Below are 24711 nucleotides of genomic sequence, written 5' to 3'. Positions count from 1 at the left end.
TTTTTATTTATTTATATATTTTATTGACAGTTGCAATGAAAATGTTTTAAGCAGCAATCTTTTCTGTGATTGGTTGACAATTAAAAAAAAAAAAAAACTTGCACCCTTAAGGCAGAAAATCACCCAGGTAACAAGAACGCTGTATGAGATAAGAACAAGCTTCATATTTTTAATCAGGAGATCCATGTTCTTGTATATCAAAACAGTTTAGAAAGTATCCAAGAGTAAGATCCAAATGAAGAATTCTTCCAAAGCAGCTGGGGACATATTGCTTCAGTGCGGCATATTGCCACATGAATAAAAATAAAATTAGTATAGATCACAAAACAACTAAGGCACTACCTACAAGTGTGGGGCAATTCAAAACGGTGTACACTCTGGGTAAATACTGTTCAGAAATAAAGGGAGAAATTCAATCCCAGAAGATGCTTTTTAAGAGTCATTCTATTAAAGGATTCTTAAAAATAATACTGCGAAAAATTCAAATGCCTTAAAAACCAAAGTCTCTTCTTTTAAAAAAAAAAAAAAAAAAAGCTTAAAATAAGAATAGGATAAAAAACGAAACTAAAAATACAGTTTGATATTTTCTCTTCAGTGAAAAGGCGCAAACAGGGAGCAGCCACAAACCTGCAGCAGTGAAAAACCATAACTAAAGGAATTATCAACAGGGATCTCTCTCTCACTCACACACACACACACACACACACACACACACACCTTTGCTCTTGTGGGTTGCCTGTATTGGCGGAGTGGTTGCTGGGAGCAGATAGCCATGCATTTTTCATCTATACTGTAGTTGTTTTATTAGAAAGGCACATAGATACAATGTTATAGCAATAGCTAGGCTATTACACCATCACAATGAAACTGTGCAATCTGATATATCGACTCTACTGATTGGAATTGGCACACTGACATGTCTCTCTGGAGTGCTTTCGAAATCTATCTTAACACTGGAATGTTTTTTATACTTCAATTCCTACTGAAATCCCAGTTTTACTGAAATTAAAACCCTTTAGTTCAGTTAATCAGCAAACCGTTAATGTTTTCCAATAAAAAAAGCTACATCTAGGTCAAAAGAACGCAAAAAAATAAATCTCCCTTATCATAATGCAGTAACCCTAACAACACTCCTGAATTAAAGGGATTTTTGAACTGTGCAGCATTATTCTATATTTGGCTTTATTTTCTGTTGGAGCGGTGCATTGTGGGTACTGTAGTTCCTTTGCAGGAATGATGCAAAAGGCAGGCTGTAGCTCCCCCTGTTGGCTGACTGCGGTACATTTACATGCACTCAAACTCATCGATTCGCTGTTTGGTGTTTCCAGAGCGGATCTGACGAAGCGTCTTGTATTTATCTCGTCCTGCTCGTACATTCTCTGCGTGGATGATGTCATTCTGGGTCTTCTTGGTCTCGTCACGAGCATTAGCAAGCTCAGAAGTAAGAGCCTGTGGAAAAATAAAGATTTAAAAAAAATATCCTGTAAATTTCCACTGATAAAGCTTTTATTATAGGCTAATCATGGATGTCTACTTTCTCTATTGACAAAGTGCAGCTTGGATACTCTGAAAAATACCTCCTTTTGTGTTCCACTTAAAACAAAAGTCAAATCAGTTTGGAATATAATGGGTAAAGGGAAATGAAAATTACTCACCCTCATGTTGTTCCAAAACCCTAAGACCTTCATTCATCTTCGGAACACAAATTAAGATATTTTTGATGAAATCCAAGAGCTTTCTGACACTGCATAGAAGGAACGACCACGTTCAAAGAAAACAAAAATAATGACTTTATTCAACTGTTTCTTCTCTTCTGGGTCATTCTCTGCTGTGCATTCACGACAGTACCATGAGACTCATGGATGTGCATTCCTCTGCTTGTAAACAAAGCGCAGCACATGCGTCATGGTACTCTCGTGAATGGTGGAGGAGACTGACCCAGAAGAGAAGAATTGTTGAATAAAGTCATTATTTTTGTTTTCTTTGTGCACAAAAAGTCTTCTTGTAGCTTCGTAAGATTACAGTTAAACCACTGATATCACATGGACTATTTTAACAATGTCCTTATTACCTTTCTGGGCCTTGAATGTGGTAGTTCCCTTTATGCAGTGGAAGAGAGCTCTCGGATTTGATCAAAAATATCTTAATTTGTGTTCCGAAGATGAATGAAGGTCTTACGGGTTTGGAACGACATGAGGGTGAGTAATTCATGACAGAATTAAAAATTTTTGGTGAACTATCCCTTTAAAAATATGACTAAAAGAAGTGTTAATTTTGGATGAATTATCCTTTTAAAAAATCCTATTGTGAAGTAGTTCTCTCACCAGCAGATGTTGCTGGACTCGTTCGTTCTTCTCAGCCTCTGTCATGCGCTCCTCCTCACTCCTGTCTTTATAGGCCGCTGCGGAGGTGAGTTCTGCGGAGGCCTCTGCGCTGCTCTCATCATCGTCGTTGTCGTTTTCGCCATGCACAGGCTCTGGAACATGAGCTGACATGACTTTGTTCTTCAGCTCCTCTTTAGTCTTCTCCAGGTCCTCCTGCACCAGAGTGGCCTGAAAGAGACACACAGCACTGTATTAACAATCACCACACAAAATTCACACTGTGATGTTATTATCTAGGCCATGTAAAAGTTATTAAATTTTGAATTGATGATATTAAATCTGCTTTTTATTTGGTCAATAAAGACTATGCTTTTACCACAAGCGTGATACCATTAAGACAGACATCATTTTAACAGCAGTGTGGATTTAAACCTCAAAAGCAGAAAATGCAGACAGATTCTCTTTTTACATGACCTATTTCTATATTTGTATAGTTGTACTTTATATTTTATTATCTGTATTTAATGTTCTACTGCTAATGTTATCTGTATGCACCAAGGGTCTGAGAGAAACGCAATTTCAATTCTCTGTATGCATGTACTGTACATGTGGAAGAATTGACAATAAAGCAGACTTGACTTGATTTACAAAGTTTGATTATGATTTCCATTTCCTTTGAATCATTTCTTTCAAACTGTCCACATCACAGATTAAATTCAAAAAACCTGTTTACAGAAGGTCAACAGCTTTTTATATGCTTTAAAATATTGCACACATATTTTAAAGTGTATTAAATGCTGTTGATCGCAAGTACAGCATAAATATTATTTGATTCCTGTGATGGCAAAACTGAATGTTTAGCAGCCATTACTCTAGTCTTTAGTGTTCACATGATAATTCAGATATCATTCTAATATGCTGATTTGGTGTTCAAGAAACACTTTAGTATTATCAAAGTTAAAAACAGTTGTGCTGCTTATTATTTTTTGGGAAACTGTGATACATTTACCAGGTTTCATTAATGAATAGAAACTAAAAAAATAAATAAAATAAAAAACAGCATTTATTTGAAATACAAATTTATTGTAGCAATGTCTTTTCGGTAACATTTGATCAATTTATTGCACCCTTGCTGAATAAATGTATTAATTTCTTTAAAAAAAATAATAATAATCACTGTCCCCAAATTAATACAGTATATTTTTTCTTTTCCTTGAGATGCTTATGTGCTTTTCTTTAATAACTTGATAAAAAAAAAAAGAAAACTGTCAAAGCTGTAAAATACAATTTTTTAAGTATATATCCATCTTAACAATATCATGAAAAGGCATATGGTGATAAAAGCATAAAATAATCAATCACATCTCTTCAGCATTCATTTTTGTCTTAACATGAGTAACAGTGTCACACCTAATTTTCCCGGTTGTGTGGTTTCTATTTCTGCACAACGGTGTGGGGATAGATGGATAGACAGCTCTTTTACTAACTAGCTCATTCTACAATTAACTGCTGCGGTGCACCTACTAACAAGTAATCATGTTTACCTTCATTTGCCACTCTGATGCTTCCTCCTCTTTCTTCTTTTTGGCATCTTCAAGCAGAGAGATCTTAGAAGTCAACTCAGCCAGTTCAGTTGCCTGTAAACACAAACACACACACACATATATATATATATATACACATATACTCAGAATCTCATGGGAACGCGTGTAATTGTGGGTGTCCTGTGTTCTGTGGTTGGAGGATGTTTGATTCTCGTGGAAACATCATAATTGTAGTTTTGTTACCATAGTTACAACTGTAACCTACTTAAAGTGTTATTGTGAAGCTGTCATGGTGACTAGAATTGTGCTGCCATGGTGGCTGGCAATGTGTATCTTGGTAGTCATGTTAACTGACCAGATGCTCCTGGTTCTTCATCTGGCTCTCAGACTGCTGCAGCAGAGCCGCTTTGGCTTCCTCTGCCTGGCGGCGCTCCCGTTCCAGGCGTTCCGCCTCCTCCTGAGAGCGTTTACGCTCCTGATCCAGCTCTATCGCCCTGCGGGTCTGCTCCTCCAGCTCTGCCCATGCAAAATAATGAGTGATTAATGTTCATTAATGAAGAGAAGAAGAAAAAAAGAAAAAGAGAAAGCTTCACTCCATGACACCTTGCTGAGCTTTTCTCGTCTGTTCCTCTATCACTTTGAGTCTCTCCATCAGCTCCTCTTTTTCTTTTTCAATCTTCTCTTTCTCCTTCTCAGCCTGCTCTCTCTTCTTACGTTCATCCTCCAGCATGGCCCTAAAACAAACAGAGAGATGTATTAGAAGAACATGTCCTTCCTGGCATTGTGAAGTGCCCAACACTGAACACATTTATCAGCACTCGAATATAAACACTTAAGGTGAAGGCTTGCTCCTACTGTGCCTGATAAATGCTTCAAACAATCCAAATCTTTTAAGCGTACAAATTGTTATTTTTCTGCCTTTCTATGCTGCTGGACATACTGAGCAAATACAGCCTAAGTCTGAACAAGACCTAAAGGAGTACTGAACATTTAGCAACAAACTAAAAAAAAAAGTCACTCTTGTTCTACAAGAAAATAAATGGGACAGAATGATCCGGATTTATAAAATGTGTGAACATTTTATACAAAACAATAAGACTTCATTTGGTCGATGATAACACAAAGTTTGTGAATGAATCTGTTTAATCAATAAATGAGTCACTTACAATAGACAGAAACATTAACTGGTTGCCATCTAATGGTGTAAGGATGTAACATACAGAAGTCGTCACATAATGAATCGCATCTGAATGAATCCTTTTGGTGAGTAGATTCAACATATTTAAATCACTGGAATGAAATTAACACCAATAATCACAATCTTGACCTAATATTAGCCTTTGTGTGGTGTTACTCTGTAGCTTTTTCTTTCCTCTCTCACCTTTCCATCTTCTTGTGGTTCTTCTCCTCCTTGGCTTGTGCCTTCATCTGCTGGACCTCGATGGTGTCGGGTTTACGGCGTCTCATATAAAGCTCATGGTTCCCCATGCACAGGGCCAGAATCCTCTTATTAATGCGTAAACGCTGGGCATAAAACACAAAGTCCTGTTGGGAAAACAAAATTATATACATTATAACATTATATACATATTTCCTATGATGCCTTAAAATGCGGCATACATAGACAGGTCCCTAAGATTGGAACAGAGCCAAAGAAAGAAGGATAAAAGAAAGGAATAATGAAGAATGGGGAAAAAAGTCCACATCCAGACTCTTTATGTCTATGGTAAAGTGTAAGAAAGAGAAACGTGTAGCTTCAAATGAAAGTCTTCACAGTGATTTCACCATCCTCAAATCATGAAACATTACACCACTCCACTGCTTTGCAATAACAGCGTTCCTCTCGTCTACACCCTGTTTGCAAAGAATAAGTCAGACACAAATCTTGTTTGACATACCGGGGCTTTTTTATCAATGGGTTTGATGACAAATTTCTTATCGTTGAAAGAAATGTTTCTGATCTCACTCCAGGGGAAGCCAATTTTAGGTGTCATCCTGGAAAGAGAGGAGAGATGAGTCAGGGTTTTTCGGCACACAAATAAATACAAGGCTACAAGATGCCTAAACTTTTAATCGGTTTATTTATTTTATTTAGTTTTATTTACTAAATTTGGAGAAATATCTAATACAGGTTTAAAACTCTGATTTGTGTGACTTTCAAAAGCAAAAAAACAAAACAAAAAAAAAACATGAAAATGAAACAAATTTCAATTATTATTATTATTATTATTATTATTAATTAAAATAAAACTATGTTCCTGTAATCCTGTGATGTTGAATTTTCATCAGCCATTACTTCAGTCTTCAGCATCACATGATCTTTCAGAAATCATTTTAATATGCTGATTTGCTCAAGAAATATTTCTTATTATAATAATGTTGAAATTGGTTGTGCCACTGAAAACCACGATACATTTTTTAGGATTCTTTGGAGAATACATATACATTTAATCATTTAGAAGAAGCTTTTATCCAAAGCGACTTACAATAGATAATATTACTGCAGCATTTATTTGAAATATAATTGTTTTGTTACAATACAAGTCTTAACTCTTACTTTTGATCAATTCAATGCATTGTTATATGGAATTTTGTTATCATGTAGCATCAAATATATTTGTGACACTTTTCAAACCCAATCTGTTTCTAAATGTTAAACGTAGCAAGTACTTGTCATTCTGCTCGTAGATGTTGAGTCCAAGGGCATCCACACCCAGCCACAGCTCTGATCCTTTCTTATTCTTGATACTGAAGTAATTCACACCGTACATCTCCAGATCCTGAGCTATCTTCAGATACTCCATCATCGAGTCCTCTCTGAAACACACACACACACGCACAGATACACATTAGCATTCTGTCTGGTGTGTGTGATTGACAGGGTCACCGCAGTCAGAGATAAAACATTCCATTGGCTGTACCTCAACATGCTCTTGTGCTCCTCATGCCAGACCTGAATTCTTTCCTCCCATTGCTCCTTATTTAGCTTGTGCTGTTCCAAAACTCTGCAGAGAAAAGATTACACACACATGCTCGCATTCAGAATATCAAAAACATTCTTAACATGTTCTATGGCTGATACCTTTTAACAAAACATTACGTACTATGCTTTAAGCCTACACAAGACACTGTGGCCATTGCCATTTATTTAATGCATTTTTCTTCACAGAAATATGGATTTTCTCAGTGTAAGATTAAGATTATGTATGAACATAATAAACTATGAACTAATAAAAATAAACATTCATTGTCAGCTATCTTCATTATTGATTTTAGTTATTGCAGCCCTAGCCCAAATAATTTATTATAAACCACACTAGGTGTAATTCAATAGATTAGATACCACACATCACTGATATTTAAACAATATACTTCAATATCAACGAATGAAATGATGTATGTGACTGACATGGTTTGAAATTTAAAACATCTAATACACAGTGTTTGAAGAGTCAAGACTTTAATATTTATATCCTTAATATTTTAATTCACCTTTAATAGATTTTTATTATATATATATAAAATCTATTTTTTTTTATTTAATATACATTTTGCTATTTAAATGTACACAATTATTATTGCCATAATGTAATTATAATTGCCATATTATTACCATAATATTTTCTACTGCCATTTGTAAATATCGGATAGTAATCATACTGTCATTATCATAGATTTCTGAGCTTTATTAGTTTCTTCCATTAAGTAGTTTAGTAATGCTTAGAAAAGCTGGTTATAGAGCATTGCATAATGCACATAAGAAAACAGATCAAAGCCCACTTTCTGTCAGTCATCTGCACTCCCTCACTTTGGAGAAGCACTAGCCCCCACTGGTACTACAATATCTGTGTATGCACACCTCTGTGGGAGCAGTTTCTCACTGGATAGGTATCCAGGAGTGTGAACATCCTTGTTGTAGTCAGCATATTTGGCCTGCACTGCATAAGATGCCAGCAACACTGCAGTCTCCGGGGGGCAGTAGATATCATCATTTAGGATCCCCTCTTTCACCTGAAGTAAACCAACAAATGGAACTGTTTTAAAGTAAGAAATGCTTTAATGTTGGCTTGTAAGCGAAGCTGGTGGTACAGTTCCTTCACTGACCACCAGATTGTGAAATATCACAAATCACATTATCAGTTTCCAAGACCCAGATCTCATTTCAATCCACTCCACTTGACATGCCTTCTATATGAACATATCTAAGGCCACATCGTGCATTTAACTTTACCTTAGATGTACAGTGATAATGTAAATACACACAGACCTGAAGGAAGAAGAGTCTTTGAGTCGCCTCTTGAATCAGCTCCTCTGAAACATCTTCAGGGTAAAACTTTGCTCTGAATTTAAACAGCAAAGGACTCTCCTTGCGGACATCTTGAGCCGTAACCTAGGAAACAAAGAATAAACTAGAATCACTTTCAGTCATTAATTCCACCTGCCTGTCAGCACCCATCATGCACAAATGAACAGACCTCTCATTGACTTTCCCGCTGGGTACAATTATTGGGAAAGAAGAAAATTGGAAGACATGTCTGGAGAAGGCTGACAACTGCAGGTTTCACTAGAAAGTGCTGCTAATCAACGAAATCTTGTCAGTGGCATACTGATGAAAGTGTTCATTGACAGGTTTTTCTTTATTTTGTCAAAGATAATGGAGAAAAGATTCAAAGGTGGCATGATAAGAACTATACTATTTTAAATTAAAAATTTGAACTAAAATATGCTGTTGTCTGTAATAATAAATGCAATATCCTCAGTAGACAAACACTGAAAAATTTCCAAACACATTATCTTCTGAAAATTTTTAAATAATTTTGCACATTATAATCATGATTCAATTTTTTTTTATTTACTGAAATGATGCACCACTGAAATTGTAGTAAAATGAACTTGATGACATGAAATACTGACAAAATATATGCATGACAAAAAAATAAATAGCTGTATAAAAATGAAGTCTGGTGCTAATGAGATACTAAAATGCTATATGCATTCACACACACACACACACACACACACACCTTCTTGTTGAGTTTAAGCCAGGTGGTAAAGCCTTTGGTATCCTGATACTGCAGTCCAAAAAACCACACCTCCCTTAACCCAATGGTTTTCACCACCTATAGAACAGACACATAAAATAAACAGGCATATTAAATAAAATAGCATTTCCGCACACCCATAACACACACATTTCCTTTTTGTAATAGAGGGATCTGAAAAGCAGGCTGAAGCTCAAATTCCTCTTCATGGACATGGAAAAAGTGGAATTACAGCTCGGACTGGACCATATATTTAATATTCACAAAGTAGTTGTACTAATTTAATAATTCTTTTCAAATAAATAAATACAAATTATTTTAATGCACTTTTTATTTGGCTAAATTTCCTTTTAAAGAATCATTGGACCTGTTCCACACTTCTTAATGACAGATGTTTTAACAGAGCGTCTGAATTAAACTTCAGTAAAAACCAACAGCGCCTCCGAGAGGTCAAATGTTCAGCTATTTAATCACTGCCTTATGTATTTAGTTTTAGAGCAGGGGTGGAACGCTCAAGAGATGCTATGGATGTGACCACATACACACAAGAAGACATTCGCTATTCTAGGTCAAGAGGGTGTGTGAGACAGACAGCAATGGAAAATGTGAGGTATTGTCAAATGCTGGCTCACAACTCCACCAGTCAGACCATACGGTGTCTGAAAATTATAATGCAAGTTAAAATGAGACAGAGAATGAAAGACAGCGATGAGCAAATGTGGAGGAAGAGAAAATAATGGGGAGGAGGCAGCTGTGTTTATATATGATTTGTAAACAGAAAGAGGTGACACTTCTATCAGTCTCTTTTGAATATAACATCATGCTGTCTGCACTGGATGATTAGCATAGGGGTTTTTAGGACAATTAACAGGAAGTTGGATACACACAACCTGGACATTCAAAACAATCACACAATAAAGTACAATAGAGATTAGAGAGTAATACAGTAATGAACTGATAGTACAGCAAAAGTCTTTCTACTGTATCGGTATTACCAAATACAAACTCAATTTTATATGATAGGTTGCTGCTTTCAAACACTCAAATTCACTTTTTGTGTAAAATGTCCATCTTGGTTATATACATTTAGAAACACTACACTAACTTGGGGTCAGTAAGATTTTAATTTTTAAATTTTTTTTTAAAGTCCCATGTTCACCAAGGCTGCATTTATTTAATCAAAGCACAGTAAAAACAGTAATATTGTGAAATATTAATACAATGTAAAATAACTATTTTAAAATGTAATTTATTAATGTGATTGCAAAGTGGAATTTTCAGTGTCACATGATGCTTCAGAAATCATTCTAATATTCTGATTTGGCACTCAAGAAATATTTTTATAATTATGAATTTTGAAAATAGTTATGTTGCTTAATGTTTTTGTTAAAAATTTAGTTTTTTTAAATTATTGAAAGCTCAAAAGAACAGCATTTATTTGAAATAGAAAACTTTTGTAATCTTGTAAATGTCTTTCACTTTCGATCAATGTAATGCAATAAATTGCAGAATAAAAGAATTAACTCTGTTAAAAAAAAAAAAAAAAAAAACATTGGGTGGTGGCATACCATTGGTCTTAAGAGAATGTAAAACAGATAGGACAAATGATCAGATATCAAATATTGAATTTGTGTACATGCATCCTAATAGATATTTATTTCTGACTGTACATTTGTCTTGATGAACTACTTGAACGAACATTAACATCTCGAAACTGATAAACTAAAAATATTATTGAGACTTAAAGACCACCATTGTAATTTTATCTAATAATATTAACATTTTAAATTTATATTTAACATTTTTTTATATATATATTTAAAGTGTAATACTCATTTTAGCTCATAACTCATCCAGTAGCATATAAATTTTTTGCCATTATATGAAAGATGGTAACAAGTATGTTGAAATTTCAGTAGTACTGGTATTGACTTCTAAAGCTTTGGTATCACGACAACATGAGACCTTCTAAACTCAAACCCTCGACTCAAACTGAAGACTAAATCCTGCTGGAAAAAATAATGGAACTCCACAACCTACACAGCTGCCCGAAGAATGAATGCTCTATGTGTGAGAGAGACAGAGTTTGTGAGTGTATGAGAAATTAAAGGTTGCTCAGGAACAAAGCTGCCTATTATCAAGTATACGAAAGAGTGACTTCATAGACATGATGTACAGAGTGACTAAGAGTGAGGTGGAGGGGACTGTACAGAATTACAGCCTGAGGAAGAAGCAGAGTCAGAAAGAGGAAGGGAGGGGAAGGGAGAATTCCCTCACAAGAAGGATTTCCAGCTCTTAATCTAAACACAGACACAGCTTCTCTGTCACGGTCTTAAGTTTCCACTGCAATATCGGTTCACACTGAATGAGATATATTCACAGACATTTAGGAGACATTTAATGCATGTTTATGAGGAGCAGGATGTTGAATTAATAAGATCTCAATGTGGGCAGTGCTACCAAAAAAAAGCTATTCAATTCTTTAAAAAAAAAAAATAATAATAATAATAATTCACACACACCTGGTCAAATAGCTGTTTCCCTGTGGTGCTGGGTTGGATGGCAAACTCCAGCTCAGCATCCATCGTAGTCACACGAACACTTATCTGGAAAGAGGGGGGAAAAATCAAATGTAAATAAATGAATTCATAATTTTTTTTAAAGAATGTAATACATTTATCCAGCAAGTAAACATTAAAATTGATCAAAAAAGACATTTATGTTGATACTTTATTAGAACAAACATAGCAACAAGAAAACAAATTATTACGCAATGTAATCATTTTTGTTTTTACCAAAGATATTACACAACCACTAATGAAAAGATAAGGGGGGGGATAAATAAATAGATGAATTCTAATACTAAAAATAAATAAATAGTAAAAGAATTAGTAATGAAATACAATATTTATATATAAATTATATAAACAATCATATAAAACAGAAGACTTTTTCCCAGAACATCTAATTTTGTCCAATTTTAGAAAAACATGGTATCCACTAGCCACTGAGAGATAGCTGGAGGCTTGTTAGATTTCCAATGGAGCAGTAAAGACATTTATAATGTTATAAAATACTTCTGTTTTCAGTACTGTTCTTTTAATCTTTCTTTCATTTAAAGAAAAAAATACTAGACATGCACAACCGTTTTCAACTGTGATTACAAGAAATGAGCACCAGATCAGAATATCAGAATGAATTCTGAAGGATCATCACAGGAGGAATAAACTGCATTTTAAATTCTTTGATTGAAAAATATTTATATTGTAGTTATTTTATATTGTAATATTTGACAAAATTACTGTTCTTGGGGTATGTTTTTTTTCATATAAATGAGGTGTTGGTGAGCATAAGAGACTTCCTTCAAAAACATTACGAAATTTACTACTAACCCCCAAAATTTTATTCAGCAGCGGTGCATAATACAAAAAAAGGGCACTCAATACATTCAAACAAAAAGCAAGATGATTTACCATAAAATCAGAATCATTCAGTCCCTAATTAACATGAAAGCATGATCAATGAAAATAGTGAAATCTCTATTTGTCTATTTGAGCCTGAACCCTTATCAAAGAGCAGTATAAAAGAGGCATTATGTGTATGTGTGTGTTCAGATGAGTGTGAATGTGCATGTGTATGTGTGTGTGCGCGCGTGTTTAAATCTCCACCAAAGCGTGGCCTGCTATTTTAAAATGATTGATTGCACTCTGGAACTCTGGGTAAGATAAAAACAATGAAAGGAAACAGCGAGAGGAACGAATGGAAAAAGATATCCCTCCTCTCTTCTTTCTGTCTTTCTCACCTCATCCCCACCACCACCACACAGGATGCAGATAACCACGCCTCCAATAACCATGGAGACACATTAAGCAAAGTGCCTCACTTCCTCTCACTATACAATTACATCCAATCACAGCACACCTCCTGTTAATAACAGATCATTCTGAGGATTCATTCTCACTTTGCCACTTCTGACTAATTCAAAACTATGCAAATAAAATCAGCCCATTTTTGTTCATTTTATTTAATTAATTAGAAAAGTAACCAGTGTTCTGTAAAATGTCTATGAAATATGGACGGTCTTATTGATGTGGTCCATATAAAGTTTTCTTGTTAACCAGCTTTGACTGGGTACATGAGAGATAAATAGCTCCATTTAGGCACACACACACACACCTCCTGCTCAGCTGTACCCATAATGCCCTGCTTTATCTAGCAGCTGCCTGTGAGGCAGACCAGTGTCCATGTGCTGAGACTCTTAAGAGCTCAACATACCATTTGCACATCAATGAACCCAAATGGCATTGTTTCTTGAAAGTCGTATAAACAATTGTGACAAAGAGAAACACAAATGAGATTTCACAGTTAATATTCAAGAGTCATGGGCCATAGTAAGGGGCCAGATTTTAAGGGAATAAAGAAACCAAAGATGAAATATTTTAAAATAGGCATACATTCAGCCTTAATAGTATGCCTAATAACCTGAAAAAGCTGTTAGAGTTTTATCACATTCAGTTATGATTTACATCACAGAAATGACAATCTATATTTAAAATTTGTAGATAAGAAATTTATCAGAAAAAAAGACAAGTTTGCATCACTGTATATTCATATCATTATTTAAGATTGTGTTGTAAAACAGTTAATATTTTAAAGGGGTCATGAACTGAGGAATCAAAATTCCCTTGATCTTCTGACATATAAGAGGTCATTGAGCTAGAAAAACATTCTGTATGTTTCACAACTCAAAACTTTCTTGTAGGGCTGTGCAATTAATTGAAAAATGGTTTCCATTTCGACCTCCAACGATTAAGAAAATACAATAATCGAGATAAAATGATTATTGTGTCCCATTCCACCACATTTTCCAGCGGTGCGCTTTCATTCCTCCATAACAGCCCAATTTCAGATGCAAATCAGTAAAATCATGTAACGTGACTTTTGCAAAATGGGACGTGCTTGATTCATCTTAGTATATAGGGCTGCACGATTATGACAAAAATCATAATTGTCGATTATTCCCTTGAAATTGTAATTGCGATTATTAATTACGATTATCACATTTTACACTGAATGATGTTTATACCATTGTTTGATGCAACTGCATGCCATATTTTTATATGAAAACAAACAAGCTGAAAACACTAACTGAAAAACCTTTAGTGCATTTCTATAGTAATAAGCTTCAAATGTCAAATATACATCGGATTGGATTCTTTAAAATATAAAAAAAGTTGTAAAAATATGAATGGTATTATAATGTTATACTAAAACTAAAACAATGGAAAGACCCTTAAGATAACATGTAGAAAGAAAAAAACATATCTTAAGTGTGCAGAATAACATAAGTGGACTTTGAACGATTAATTGCCGCTTTGAACGATTACGTAATTGTGGCATCCATAATTGTAATCGCGATTAGAAATTCGATTAATTGTGCAGCCCTATTAGTATATTTATTCATGTTTTTAAAAGCGTGGAAGAGAACTTGCGCTGCTCCTCAGGAAGAGATATGCTCTCAGAGACGGAACAGAACATGGACATGTAAAGTCATCTTTTAGCTCAATATGTGTGCCTAAACGGTCAAATACAAGCAAAAATGTGTCAAAATCCTGCGCTTCGTGATTAATCATGTATACGTTCGTCGGTCATGTAATAAATGATCGTAAAGAGTTGAGAATGGAAATATGCGTGTAAATTGGATCCGTGCGGCTCTTAAAGTGACAGTAGGCTATTCTCCTGCTGCAAATGTGTGCTTAATATTAATCAAACAAGAAAAGACAAATTCAAAAACACACACTGCTCTTGAGTGAAGGATTTTTGTAATTTTAATAAAAAACAAAAAAGTTTAATTCTTACAGTGAAGACTATGCTGTTTTATTTTACATTTGATTATTAATTTCTGCAGTAGGCTATAAACTGCTTGAGACTTGTATAAAAAAACATTAAAGCACAGTTTGTTTCATTTGTATCTTTTTATTCTATTGAATTTTTATTAATGCTATTTTTAACTTACTGACAGATTAATTATTTTCAATAATTTTGAGGATTTTTTTGTTTGTTTGTGTGAAATTCTGCTGGTCTCTACAATGTAGATATCATAGCAGCCTTATTCACAGGAAATATATATTTGATATGTATGACTATCTTTAAATAAATCACTCAAATTAAGTTTTGGTCATATGCCCCCCTCATAATCTTGTTAAATAATCATGATTACAATACTGACCAAAATAATCGTTATTATGATTTTTGCCATAATCGAGAAGCCCTACTTTCTTGTTAGTCTAAAAACTGCCAAAACCACAGCTTGTGGAAGGTACCACTCTATGATGTAATAGTGTGGCTAAACACCGCCTCCACAGAAGAATAGGCCCGTTCCATTTGAAGCAGCGCTGCGCAGAATGATCACTGTATGACATCAAAATACCGCGAGAGCGATTCGAATGCATAGGATCCGTTTGCTCTCTTACTGCTCTCGTGTTACTACCTCATAAAGTGATCATTCTGCGCAGCGCTGCTTCAAGTCAAACGCACCTATTATCAATGCCTGCTTCTACATCACTGCCTGTTTAGCCCCGCCCACCGATTCATGTACGTAGTAGGTAAGCAATGAGTATCAAAAGCTGGTCTACACAAAACCAGTCGATAAACTTTATCTAATGAACTTTATTTTTAATGAAATTCCAGACTGCGTCAGTAAGAAGTTGGTCTTTTGTTCACTTAATTTTCCCACAGGTTCTTTTATAAACAAGGCACAATTCGACGCAGGATTTAAACATACAGGATTTAAACGACGCTGTCAAACATACACAACTGTTAGCCAATCATATCAGTGGGCGTTTACAATCCTCCACGCCTATTCAAACAGAGCATTCTGATGAGGGGGGTCAAAACAGGACAGAAAATAGCATATAACAGAAAATAGCCTATCACTTCTAAATTATGATGTTTTTGATGTAAAAATCTTGATACCATCATAAGTGGACGTCACGGAAAAGTACAAAATAAAAAACAAAGGCAGTTCTAAAACCCTTTAAATGTTTACCTACTTGCATCTCATCTCACAGTCTTTCACTGATAAAACAGAAGCGTCCCTGGGATTCATTTTCAGCTTTTATAGATAGTCAAGCTGCCTTCTTTGATTTGATGGCCCAGCTTGACATCAACACATTACCTTACTAACTCATATCCACAAAGACCCTCATTCATGTATATCAACACCCCCCCCCATATCTACACACTAGCTATTTACTTATTCACACACCTCCTTGAAGCCAATTTTCTACAAATACCCTGATTTTCTCATATCCACACACTAAACTGTCATCTGTATTACATCTTGTACAACCTTGTGTGTACAAGGTTGAATTATTGGAATGTGTGTCTGTTGGTAACCATCAAGCACTCTAAGAATGACTTTAGTATGAGGTGATTCATTTGAATTTAGCCTTTCTGTGTGTGTGTGTGTGTGTGTGTGTGTGTGTGTGTGAGAGAGAGAGAGAGAGAGAGAGAGAGAGAGAGAGAGAGTCCTAGCCATGCTGTTTCACAGGCTTACATCAGCCAGTTGGAACAGGAAGAGAACAAGCAGAACTTTCCCCATGACTGTACAACTTTTCTACTTCTTTCCACTTCCACTTCTCTCTGGATCTAGTAGAGTTCATTTCACATACACAAGCTCCAACACAACCTCTCTCTCTCTTTCTCATTTTTTCTCTCTGTCAGTAATGACAGATTTTTTTGTGTGTGTGTGTGTGTGTGTGTGTTTTTGAGGGTGGCAGTACATATGGAACAGCATATTGGTCGGGTAATGGACCCTCTCAATCCAGAGGTGGACTCAGAGCTCACAGGGTAAAAATAGCTCATGTCTTCATGAAACAGGAACTAAGAATGCGTAGCTCAGCCTGGACAGGGTGTGTGTGATGGGTGTGGTCTTCAGAGTGGACCCGCCAGAGGTTCTCTGCCGCTATTCTTAGAACAATCAGCATGCCTTTACTCGGACGCCCACACACACACACACACAGTGAACAATGATACTCACACAATTACACACAGAACCGGCAAAGAATAGGCTAAACATAGTATTTGCACTTTTAAAAAAAGCAATTTCAATAAAATTAACATATTAGCCTGTGACATATATAGCTCTGTGACAAAAGATAACAGAGATGTAGATTCCATAAGGGAATTGATTCTGAGTGATAACTTTTAACCCTTTAAAACCAGACCTCCTGTGAGTACAATGTCGTTAATCAATGGCACATTCTTTTGTTGTAGCCATTACATTTTTTTTTTTATAATCATGTTTAACAGCAGAATTTCTGGTGAGAAATACATAAAACACACCATGATTTGTATGCATAATTTGCAATACACACAGAATATACTTCATTACATAATCAACAGATTTATATTTATCCATCATTTCTATTTTGGCTGCACAATTCAATGTTATTGTAGTTCTTTCCCGTCATCAAAGCTGTTCTGTACACAATCTTGTATATTTTAATCTTCAAATCTTCAGATTCAAATCAAAGTTTGTAATGTTGTTATTTCCGTCTTATACAGCTGGCTGGTTTGGTTCCTGGCTTTTTTTTTTTTTTAATCTCTATGGAAAAAATACTTCCAGAACAACATGTTATGGGAACTGTTGTACCTTATTGAGCATGCGATTTCTGTGACATGTGGAGTTGTAGCTACTAATGTCAGGCTTCAATTCAATTAGGATGCTGTTTTAGAAGGTAGCTGCATATGCACTAGACCGCAGGGCTGCTCACTAGCATTTGGATCAGTTAATGTGTGAAGTTACTTGGACAAGCAGCAAAAATGCTAAACGTGAGCTATGACAGAGCCCAGATTTGGCAAACAATTCTTCATATTTGTAGAGCATACACCAAAATCACTTAAACACACACTATAAAAAAAATAAATAAAAAAAAAACACTTGCAACTAGAAAAAGCCATGAAAACGAAATATTACAATGAAAAGTTGAATTAGAGTAAATATTTGGACTAACATTAAACAAGTTCTCATTCTAAAATCCAGGATAGTGTAAAGAACACATTCACCACAAAATTCAGTGTTTTTATCCCATTCTCACAAACAAACACACACACACACACACACACACACAAACAAGCACACACAGAGGCTGTAGTCCGGGAAAATGCATTCAAACAGGGACAAAATGGCTGCCGTTTGTATCAGGCAGACGAGGGGAGATAAAATCCTAACAAGCTCTGTATATTTGTGTGTTTATTCTATCGTTACCCTCAGCTAACTGACACCACACCTAACTGTGGTGGTGAAAGTCGACCTCTTTTCTTCTCACTCCCTCCCCTCTTTTGGTTGTCTGATTCATGATAATGACAATACTTCCTCCAAAAATCATAGAGACAGCAAAATCGGAGTGCATTTGTGGCCAAACCTCATCTGAACTTTTGCTTTTAATGCCATTTGCCCACACATTAGTCTGTGTCTAAAATGGAAAAGTGATCAATGAAAATGTCAATAACATGCTGCCGATAATTAGGCTAGTTTAGCTTTCGTGTGTGTGTGTGTGTGTGTTTTCCATTGTAGTATGCAACAGAGGAAAACTAGCAAAAACATGCCATGTCACGGCACCATTAAAGCTTAATCAAAATCAAATTATTGTTATTTCTAGCAGTACGGAAACAATTATGCAAAAGTTTAAAACAGCAAACAGTTAATACAAGACCGTCACCACAAAACATAAAACCGCATAAAGCAACATAAACAGCTGGTAGAAATGAACAAACAATCTAAAAAAAAACAGGAACTGTTCAGAACTTCCATATTGCAGGGAAATATTTACATGAACTACTTGAACAGCATCTTGTTACTGCAGGATCAAATCTCGCTCTTGAAATCCACTTCACAGACAAACTACTATGCATTTACACAAACATAGTATCAGTAACTTCCAACGCTGAAACAGGATAAAAACGCATGAATATGAATTTTAAGTTGAAATGTGGCTCTGTTTTAACAATGAGCTATCTCACAAAACATATTTAAATAAATGTCACTCCAGGCGATTAAATAATCGAGGTCCTTAAGTCGTGGGGGAAGTCGTGGCCTAATGGTTAGAGAGTCGGACTCCCAATCAAAGGGTTGTGAGTTCGAGTCTCGGGCCGGCAGGAATTGTGGGTGGGGGGAGTGCATGTACAGTTCTCTCTCCACCTTCAATACCATGACTTAGGTGCCCTTGAGCAAGGCATCGAACCCCCAACTGCTCCCCGGGCGCCGCACCATAAAATGGCTGCCCACTGCTCCGGGTGTGTGTTCACAGTGTGTGTGTGTTCACTGCTCTGTGTGTGTGCACTTCGGATGGGTTAAATGCAGAGCACGAATTCTGAGTATGGGTCACCATACTTGGCTGAATGTCACGTCACTTTCACTTTCACTTTATAGCTACACCAAAGGCTTCTTCCACTAAATGAATACAGCTCATTTACTCTTGAGTGGAAGTTCTTTAAAAATAAAACTGACACCATGCATTTACATAATAGTCTTGTACAAAATATCTTGTTCAAAGTTATTAAGCTTTTCATGTGACTGTCCAAAACCACTTGCAAATGTATCCAACTATTTTAGCTTATTTGTATTGCTTTACACAGACCCACTCACAGTTCGACTCACATGAGATGTCCTTCAATGCTGCAGTTTTCCTCCATTGAAATGTGAACTGTTCAACAAACTCTAGAGCTTTCTCCTCAAACCCCCCTGGAGCTTTACCTTATTAAAGATCATCAATCTGACCATGTGTGTGTGTGTGTGTTTGCAGTTAATCCATCCATTTTGCACATACCAGAGACCTCCAACCCCCTTCGAACTTCATGGTCATGGTAACCAGGTCAGGAATAATATCTAAGCAGTATATTTAAGCGTATAATATTAAATGTAATGATGTAGACATTATTGCCTGTAATTTCAGAATAGTTTGGATCATCTGGATGGTTTTAAATCAGTTACAGGACTTTCAGTGTGTACTGAATCAAATCTGTGTACATTTGTCGACAGAATTAAACCTGAACTTTAAATATGGGGTTTCAAAGAGAGGCATGTTCTAGAAATCCAAAACAATTTTTATATATATATATATATATATATATATATATATATATATATATATATATATATATATATATATATATATATATATATATATATATATATATATATATATATATATATATATATATATATATACACACACACACACTACCATTCAGCGGTTTGGGGTGGGTCCAAATTTTTTGTCTTGAAGGAAACTAACACTTTTATTCAGCAAGGATGCATTAAATCAAACAATTAAAAATCAAACATTAAATCTCTCTTTCCAAAATAAATTTAAGTTTTCAACTTGTTTCTCAAGCACCAAATCAGCATGTTACAATAATTTCTGAAGGACTGTGTGAAACTGAAGACTAGAGTAACTATTCTAACTAGACTATACTAAAATTTTGCTTTGCAATCACAATTACATTATATTTATTTTAAATGATGAAATGTACTGATCTAGAAATTTAGAATAGAAAGCTATTTTAAGTTTTAATGATATTTCAAAATATTACTGTTTCTACAGTATTTTTGATTAAATAAATGCAGCCTTACTCAGCATAAGTGGCTTCTTTCAAAAAACGCTGAAAATTGTACCAACCCCAAACTTACTAAGAGCAGTGTGTACAGACTTCTGTGACTGAAACAGATATAAACTTACACACTGTTTATAAAATTTTGCACAAGGGTTATAGTGTTAAGTTGACCTTTATCAGTACCTCACTTCTCGTCTGCACACTCCCTCTGACCTGAACCTACAGAGGTCACAAAACTCCCACTCAGTACACTGAGAAACTGATGACTGGAGATAAATGCATATGTGTGAATGCATGCACATGAAGGAGGAGAGAGAGAGGAGTGTGTTTGTTATAAAAGAGGCCATTTCAGTACATTAGCTGTGATACACAGCTGCATTTTGGGCAACAGAAATCTGGAGAGGAAAAGGGGCCCATAGCCACTTCACAAAGCTGTGTGTGTGAGAGCGTATGTGTGCAGACGCCGCAGTTCTGTGAAACTCCAAATAAGGTACTGCATCAGCGTCAAGCCTAGCTGGCCCCGAACAGGAAACAATCAAACAGGAAGTGATGTAAGCACAGTGTAAGCACAGAAACCTTGAGTCATTTTTGGAAAGAGACTCTTGGACTTGCAGGAGTCTACAAAAGGTTCTGACTCATTTTACAGTCCAATTTGATTCCATAAGCAGATCCAAACCTCTATAAATGCATCCAATGTGGCCAGTGACAAGAGAAACCCATCAACTTACACTAGACTGATTTCTACTATCACAAAAAAACATCTATTCTCGAAAAAAAAATAAAAAAAACTGGGCAGCAGTCAGCCACACATCCTCCCCGACACTCTTCATTTTAGTGTCATGTTTCATCTGTTTTCTCAGCCTAAACACCTCTGATATTACATCCGGTTAACATTTATACTCACACTGTTCTTGACCTAAGCTTCTCTTCCCTCAGAACATGAGAGGAAACTAACTATAACCTACATGTAAGCTATCGTGAAAGGATGTGATGCTATTTTAAGAAGAGAGGGAAAAAAAAAAAATTAGAGCTTAACCACAATATCAATACTCAAATGTCTAATACAGGCATTTAACAGGCTAATAACTCACATTATATTAATAAAAAAAATTCTAGTATTTAAAGTATATAGTGCTTCACAGATTAAGAGTTTGTGTCAGAAATCTTTAATTTGCATTTTCATGTCAGCCTAAATCATTACTGATCTGTGTATAAAATTTGTGTGTGTGTTTCTTAATGACTACTTGATGAAGGCTAATAAAGTATTATCAAATATTTTGTTTATCGAAACAGATTTCTCTGTGAATGCAAAAGCAAGGCCAAGAAAACCTGATTCAGTTCGTTAGCCTGTTTTAAATACTAGTCATTTGGGTATTACATGGTACTTTTCAAAGAACAATATGCTACAAGCCCCGAGATCGCAGCACATGCCCCGGTACTTTTTTGCTAGTGGTTCTTTTGAATACTTGTAATATATGACTCATGCAATACTAACTTCTGGTACTCAAACAATGAAAGGTATTTCACGGAGGAAGTGAAAAAAATTAAAAAAATATTAAACGAAAGACTTGTGAGAAAGTGATGTGTCCTTCCATCCTACTGTAGTTCTGTGGTCTTAAAATTAATCTTAACCTACACAATGATTTGTTAATTGTGAAGTGTAACCAAAAAATAAAAAATATTAACTCTAGCCAAAAAAAAAAGGCCGTTTTCTACTGTATTTGGGTGAGCACCACGCCTTGGCATGGAAAATCGTCCAAGATTGTGCCATGAGCTCGTCTGGCCCTCCCTTGTGACAGACGAGCTCCAAAAAAACCCAAGAACAGCCGCTTCCGACACGCCTCATATTTCTAATCCGGAACCACTTACCAAAAGCAGATAAAAACCGCGCAATAATGCTGCTTGGCAGAGTCTTAAATGAACTGAACAAATGAATCGCTTTGAATGAATGTTCAAATACACTTTTGCGCCATGCCTGTTTTTCCCCCCGTTTTTAATAAAGTTGACAAATGATATGGCTTAAGACATTAATTTAAAAATATTTTGTTCATGTAAGCTTGTCATTTTTTTTTTTTTTAATTAAACAAATAACGTTAGTTGCTTCGTGTGTGAACGAAGCATCTCATGTGTCAATGCAGATCTGCTGACAAGGCTATTCGTTCAGTTCGTCATCGTTCAAAAAAAGTACGTAAGTATCGGTACTAAATAATCAAATAAAAAAAAATGACAGATAAATAATTAAAATAACGTGTACAAAACAGAGATACAAAAAAATAACCGACTTGATTAGTTATCATTTGGGGGGGGGGGCATTTAAATGTTATTTCTTGACATTTTTAGTAAATGATATAGATACGTATAATTTAATTAAAGATAATACAACTAGTGTTTCTATGAAATTAGTTGAGTTAAGATTTGATAACTCACTCACTCACTAACACAAAAAGACGTTCTTGTTGCCACCTACTGGCTTAATGCTATCAGTGAACGAATTCCGCGAACGTGAACGAGTCTTTTGTGACCGCAGTCAAAAGATTCGACTCATTTGGATTCAAAATGGGGGGGGGGGGGGGTCACAGGTTGTCACCGAGTAACGGTTCAGCCCCATACAACACAAAACGCCACTGCCAGAGAGAAATAAAGGAGTAAAAATGGTTTGGGGGGAAATAAATCATGCTAAGTTCATGTAAGGTTAGTGTCTAGACAATTGCTCATAGTCTACAACATACAGCGAAGGTATGAGTAGAGAAAAGTAGAGAAACTAATAAAGTACAGAAGTCGACCTTTTAATTTCCAACGCAACAAGTTATTCTTCAGTGCATTCGGATGGAATGAACGACCGTTATTGTCCGAATAATTACTTCTCGCCATAAATAGTGCACTGCGCTCGGCCTACTGTTCACCCGCGGGAATTAGCTGGCACAACTGCCAGCAAGAGAAAGCCCATCCTCGCCCCTTTCGAGCGCCGACGCGTCGCTACTGTCTCCTGTTTCACCGAAAATACGCAGCTTTCAAAAGCACTGTGAAATCTCTTCGCGTCTTTGTCTGATACAGCACGGACTCAAACCAACGGTTTCCATTTCTCAAGGGTACTCACCGTTTTCGGCATTTTGTCTCTTCCCTCGCGGACGTGTCACAAACTGAGTTGAAGTCAAAAGAAAGCCAAACTTTTTCCCATCGGCTGACGTCCCCGCGCAAGAGTGAGCGACAGCCACCGCCAAAGCTTCTCCTCAAATCTCTTTCAGATCCCGGAGACAAAGTTTCACTTTTCGCTGCGTCTTTGTCGCTCAGAGAAGCACTGGTGGTCCTAGAGTCGTTTCCTGCTAACGGAACTGAGTTTTTGAAAACCACACCCAGCCCAGCCGATGCAGGCACACCAGAGCGCGTTTGACTAAACTCCGCCCGGATTCTCACAGGCCCCGTTATTCGCTGCTGTTGCTGCTTTGTGTGCCGCGGGCGGACGCGGGGCTCCAGCGCGCGCTCTGGGAAGGCGAGGTGGGGGTATCCCACACAATTCCAACAGTGACGTAATTTTCCCCCAGATATTTCGTCCATATAACACAGCGAGGCATTATATGGACGAAAACTTAATCGTGCTATGTAACCTTTTTCAAAGCTGACAAAATTACATTTTAAAGAAATAACTTATATTCAAACTAAAGAACTTAGGAGAGACCCAAAACTGAAAACTCTTCCTGTAAAACAAACACTCTTATATATAGCCCTATAAAACTGGTAGGCCTATTAATAAACATTGACAGCATCTTTTAGAGCATGTGATATGTGACCCCGTCATAAGGGTCACTTTAAAAAAAAACTGAGATTTATACATCATCAGCTGAATAAATAAGCCTTCCATTGATGGTTTGTTAGGATAGGACCATATTCGGCCGAGATACGACTATTTTAAAATCTGGAATCTGAGGGTGCAATAAATTCAAAATATTGAGAAAATTAACTTTAAATTTGTCTAAATGAAGTCCGTAGCAATGCATATTACTGATCAAAAATTGAGTTTTGATATATTTCTGGTAGGGAATTTACCAAATATCTTCATGGAACATGGTCTTTACTCGATATCCTAAAAAAGATATTGATAATTTTGACCCATACAATGTATTTTTGGCTATTGCTACAAATATAACTGTGATACTTAAAACTGGTTTTCTGGTCCAGGTTCAC

At 36.0% G+C, this 24711-nt stretch overlaps 1 protein-coding gene across 2 annotated transcripts; it reads right to left on the bottom strand.

Annotated features, from left to right (window-relative positions):
* LOC109082545 (moesin-like) lies at window positions 1-23952 on the bottom strand. 2 transcript variants are annotated; one of them, XM_042723721.1, is made up of 14 exons: window positions 23627-23952; window positions 11433-11516; window positions 8893-8988; window positions 8136-8258; window positions 7728-7879; window positions 6790-6873; window positions 6539-6685; window positions 5767-5863; window positions 5250-5413; window positions 4472-4602; window positions 4224-4384; window positions 3869-3961; window positions 2325-2552; window positions 1-1449 (listed from the first exon to the last, which is right to left on the bottom strand). In XM_042723721.1, exons 1-14 carry the CDS (start codon window positions 23636-23638, stop codon window positions 1285-1287), a joined length of 1737 nt encoding a protein of 578 aa, XP_042579655.1. In that variant the 5' UTR covers window positions 23639-23952; the 3' UTR covers window positions 1-1284. The 2 variants fall into 2 exon arrangements, with proteins under 2 accessions (XP_042579655.1, XP_042579656.1); XM_042723722.1 differs by lacking the exons at window positions 7728-7879; window positions 8136-8258; window positions 8893-8988; window positions 23627-23952 and having other exon boundaries at window positions 11433-11491.
* Window positions 23953-24711: the final 759 nt, after the last annotated feature.

Source organism: Cyprinus carpio, chromosome B5, assembly GCF_018340385.1.
Source record: "Cyprinus carpio isolate SPL01 chromosome B5, ASM1834038v1, whole genome shotgun sequence".
NCBI lineage: Eukaryota > Metazoa > Chordata > Actinopteri > Cypriniformes > Cyprinidae > Cyprinus > Cyprinus carpio.
This window is presented reverse-complemented; position numbering and strand designations above follow the sequence as displayed.

Bases quoted from the DNA above. Each gene is read 5' to 3' on its own strand.
- LOC109082545 (XM_042723721.1), bottom strand. The intron at 7,880-8,135 runs GTCTGTGTGTAT...GGTTTACTTCAG, and splicing joins AAAGACTCTTCTTCCTTCAG to GTGAAAGAGGGGATCCTAAA. The intron at 5,414-5,766 runs GTATGTCAAACA...TTTTCCCAACAG, and splicing joins CCATTGATAAAAAAGCCCCG to GACTTTGTGTTTTATGCCCA.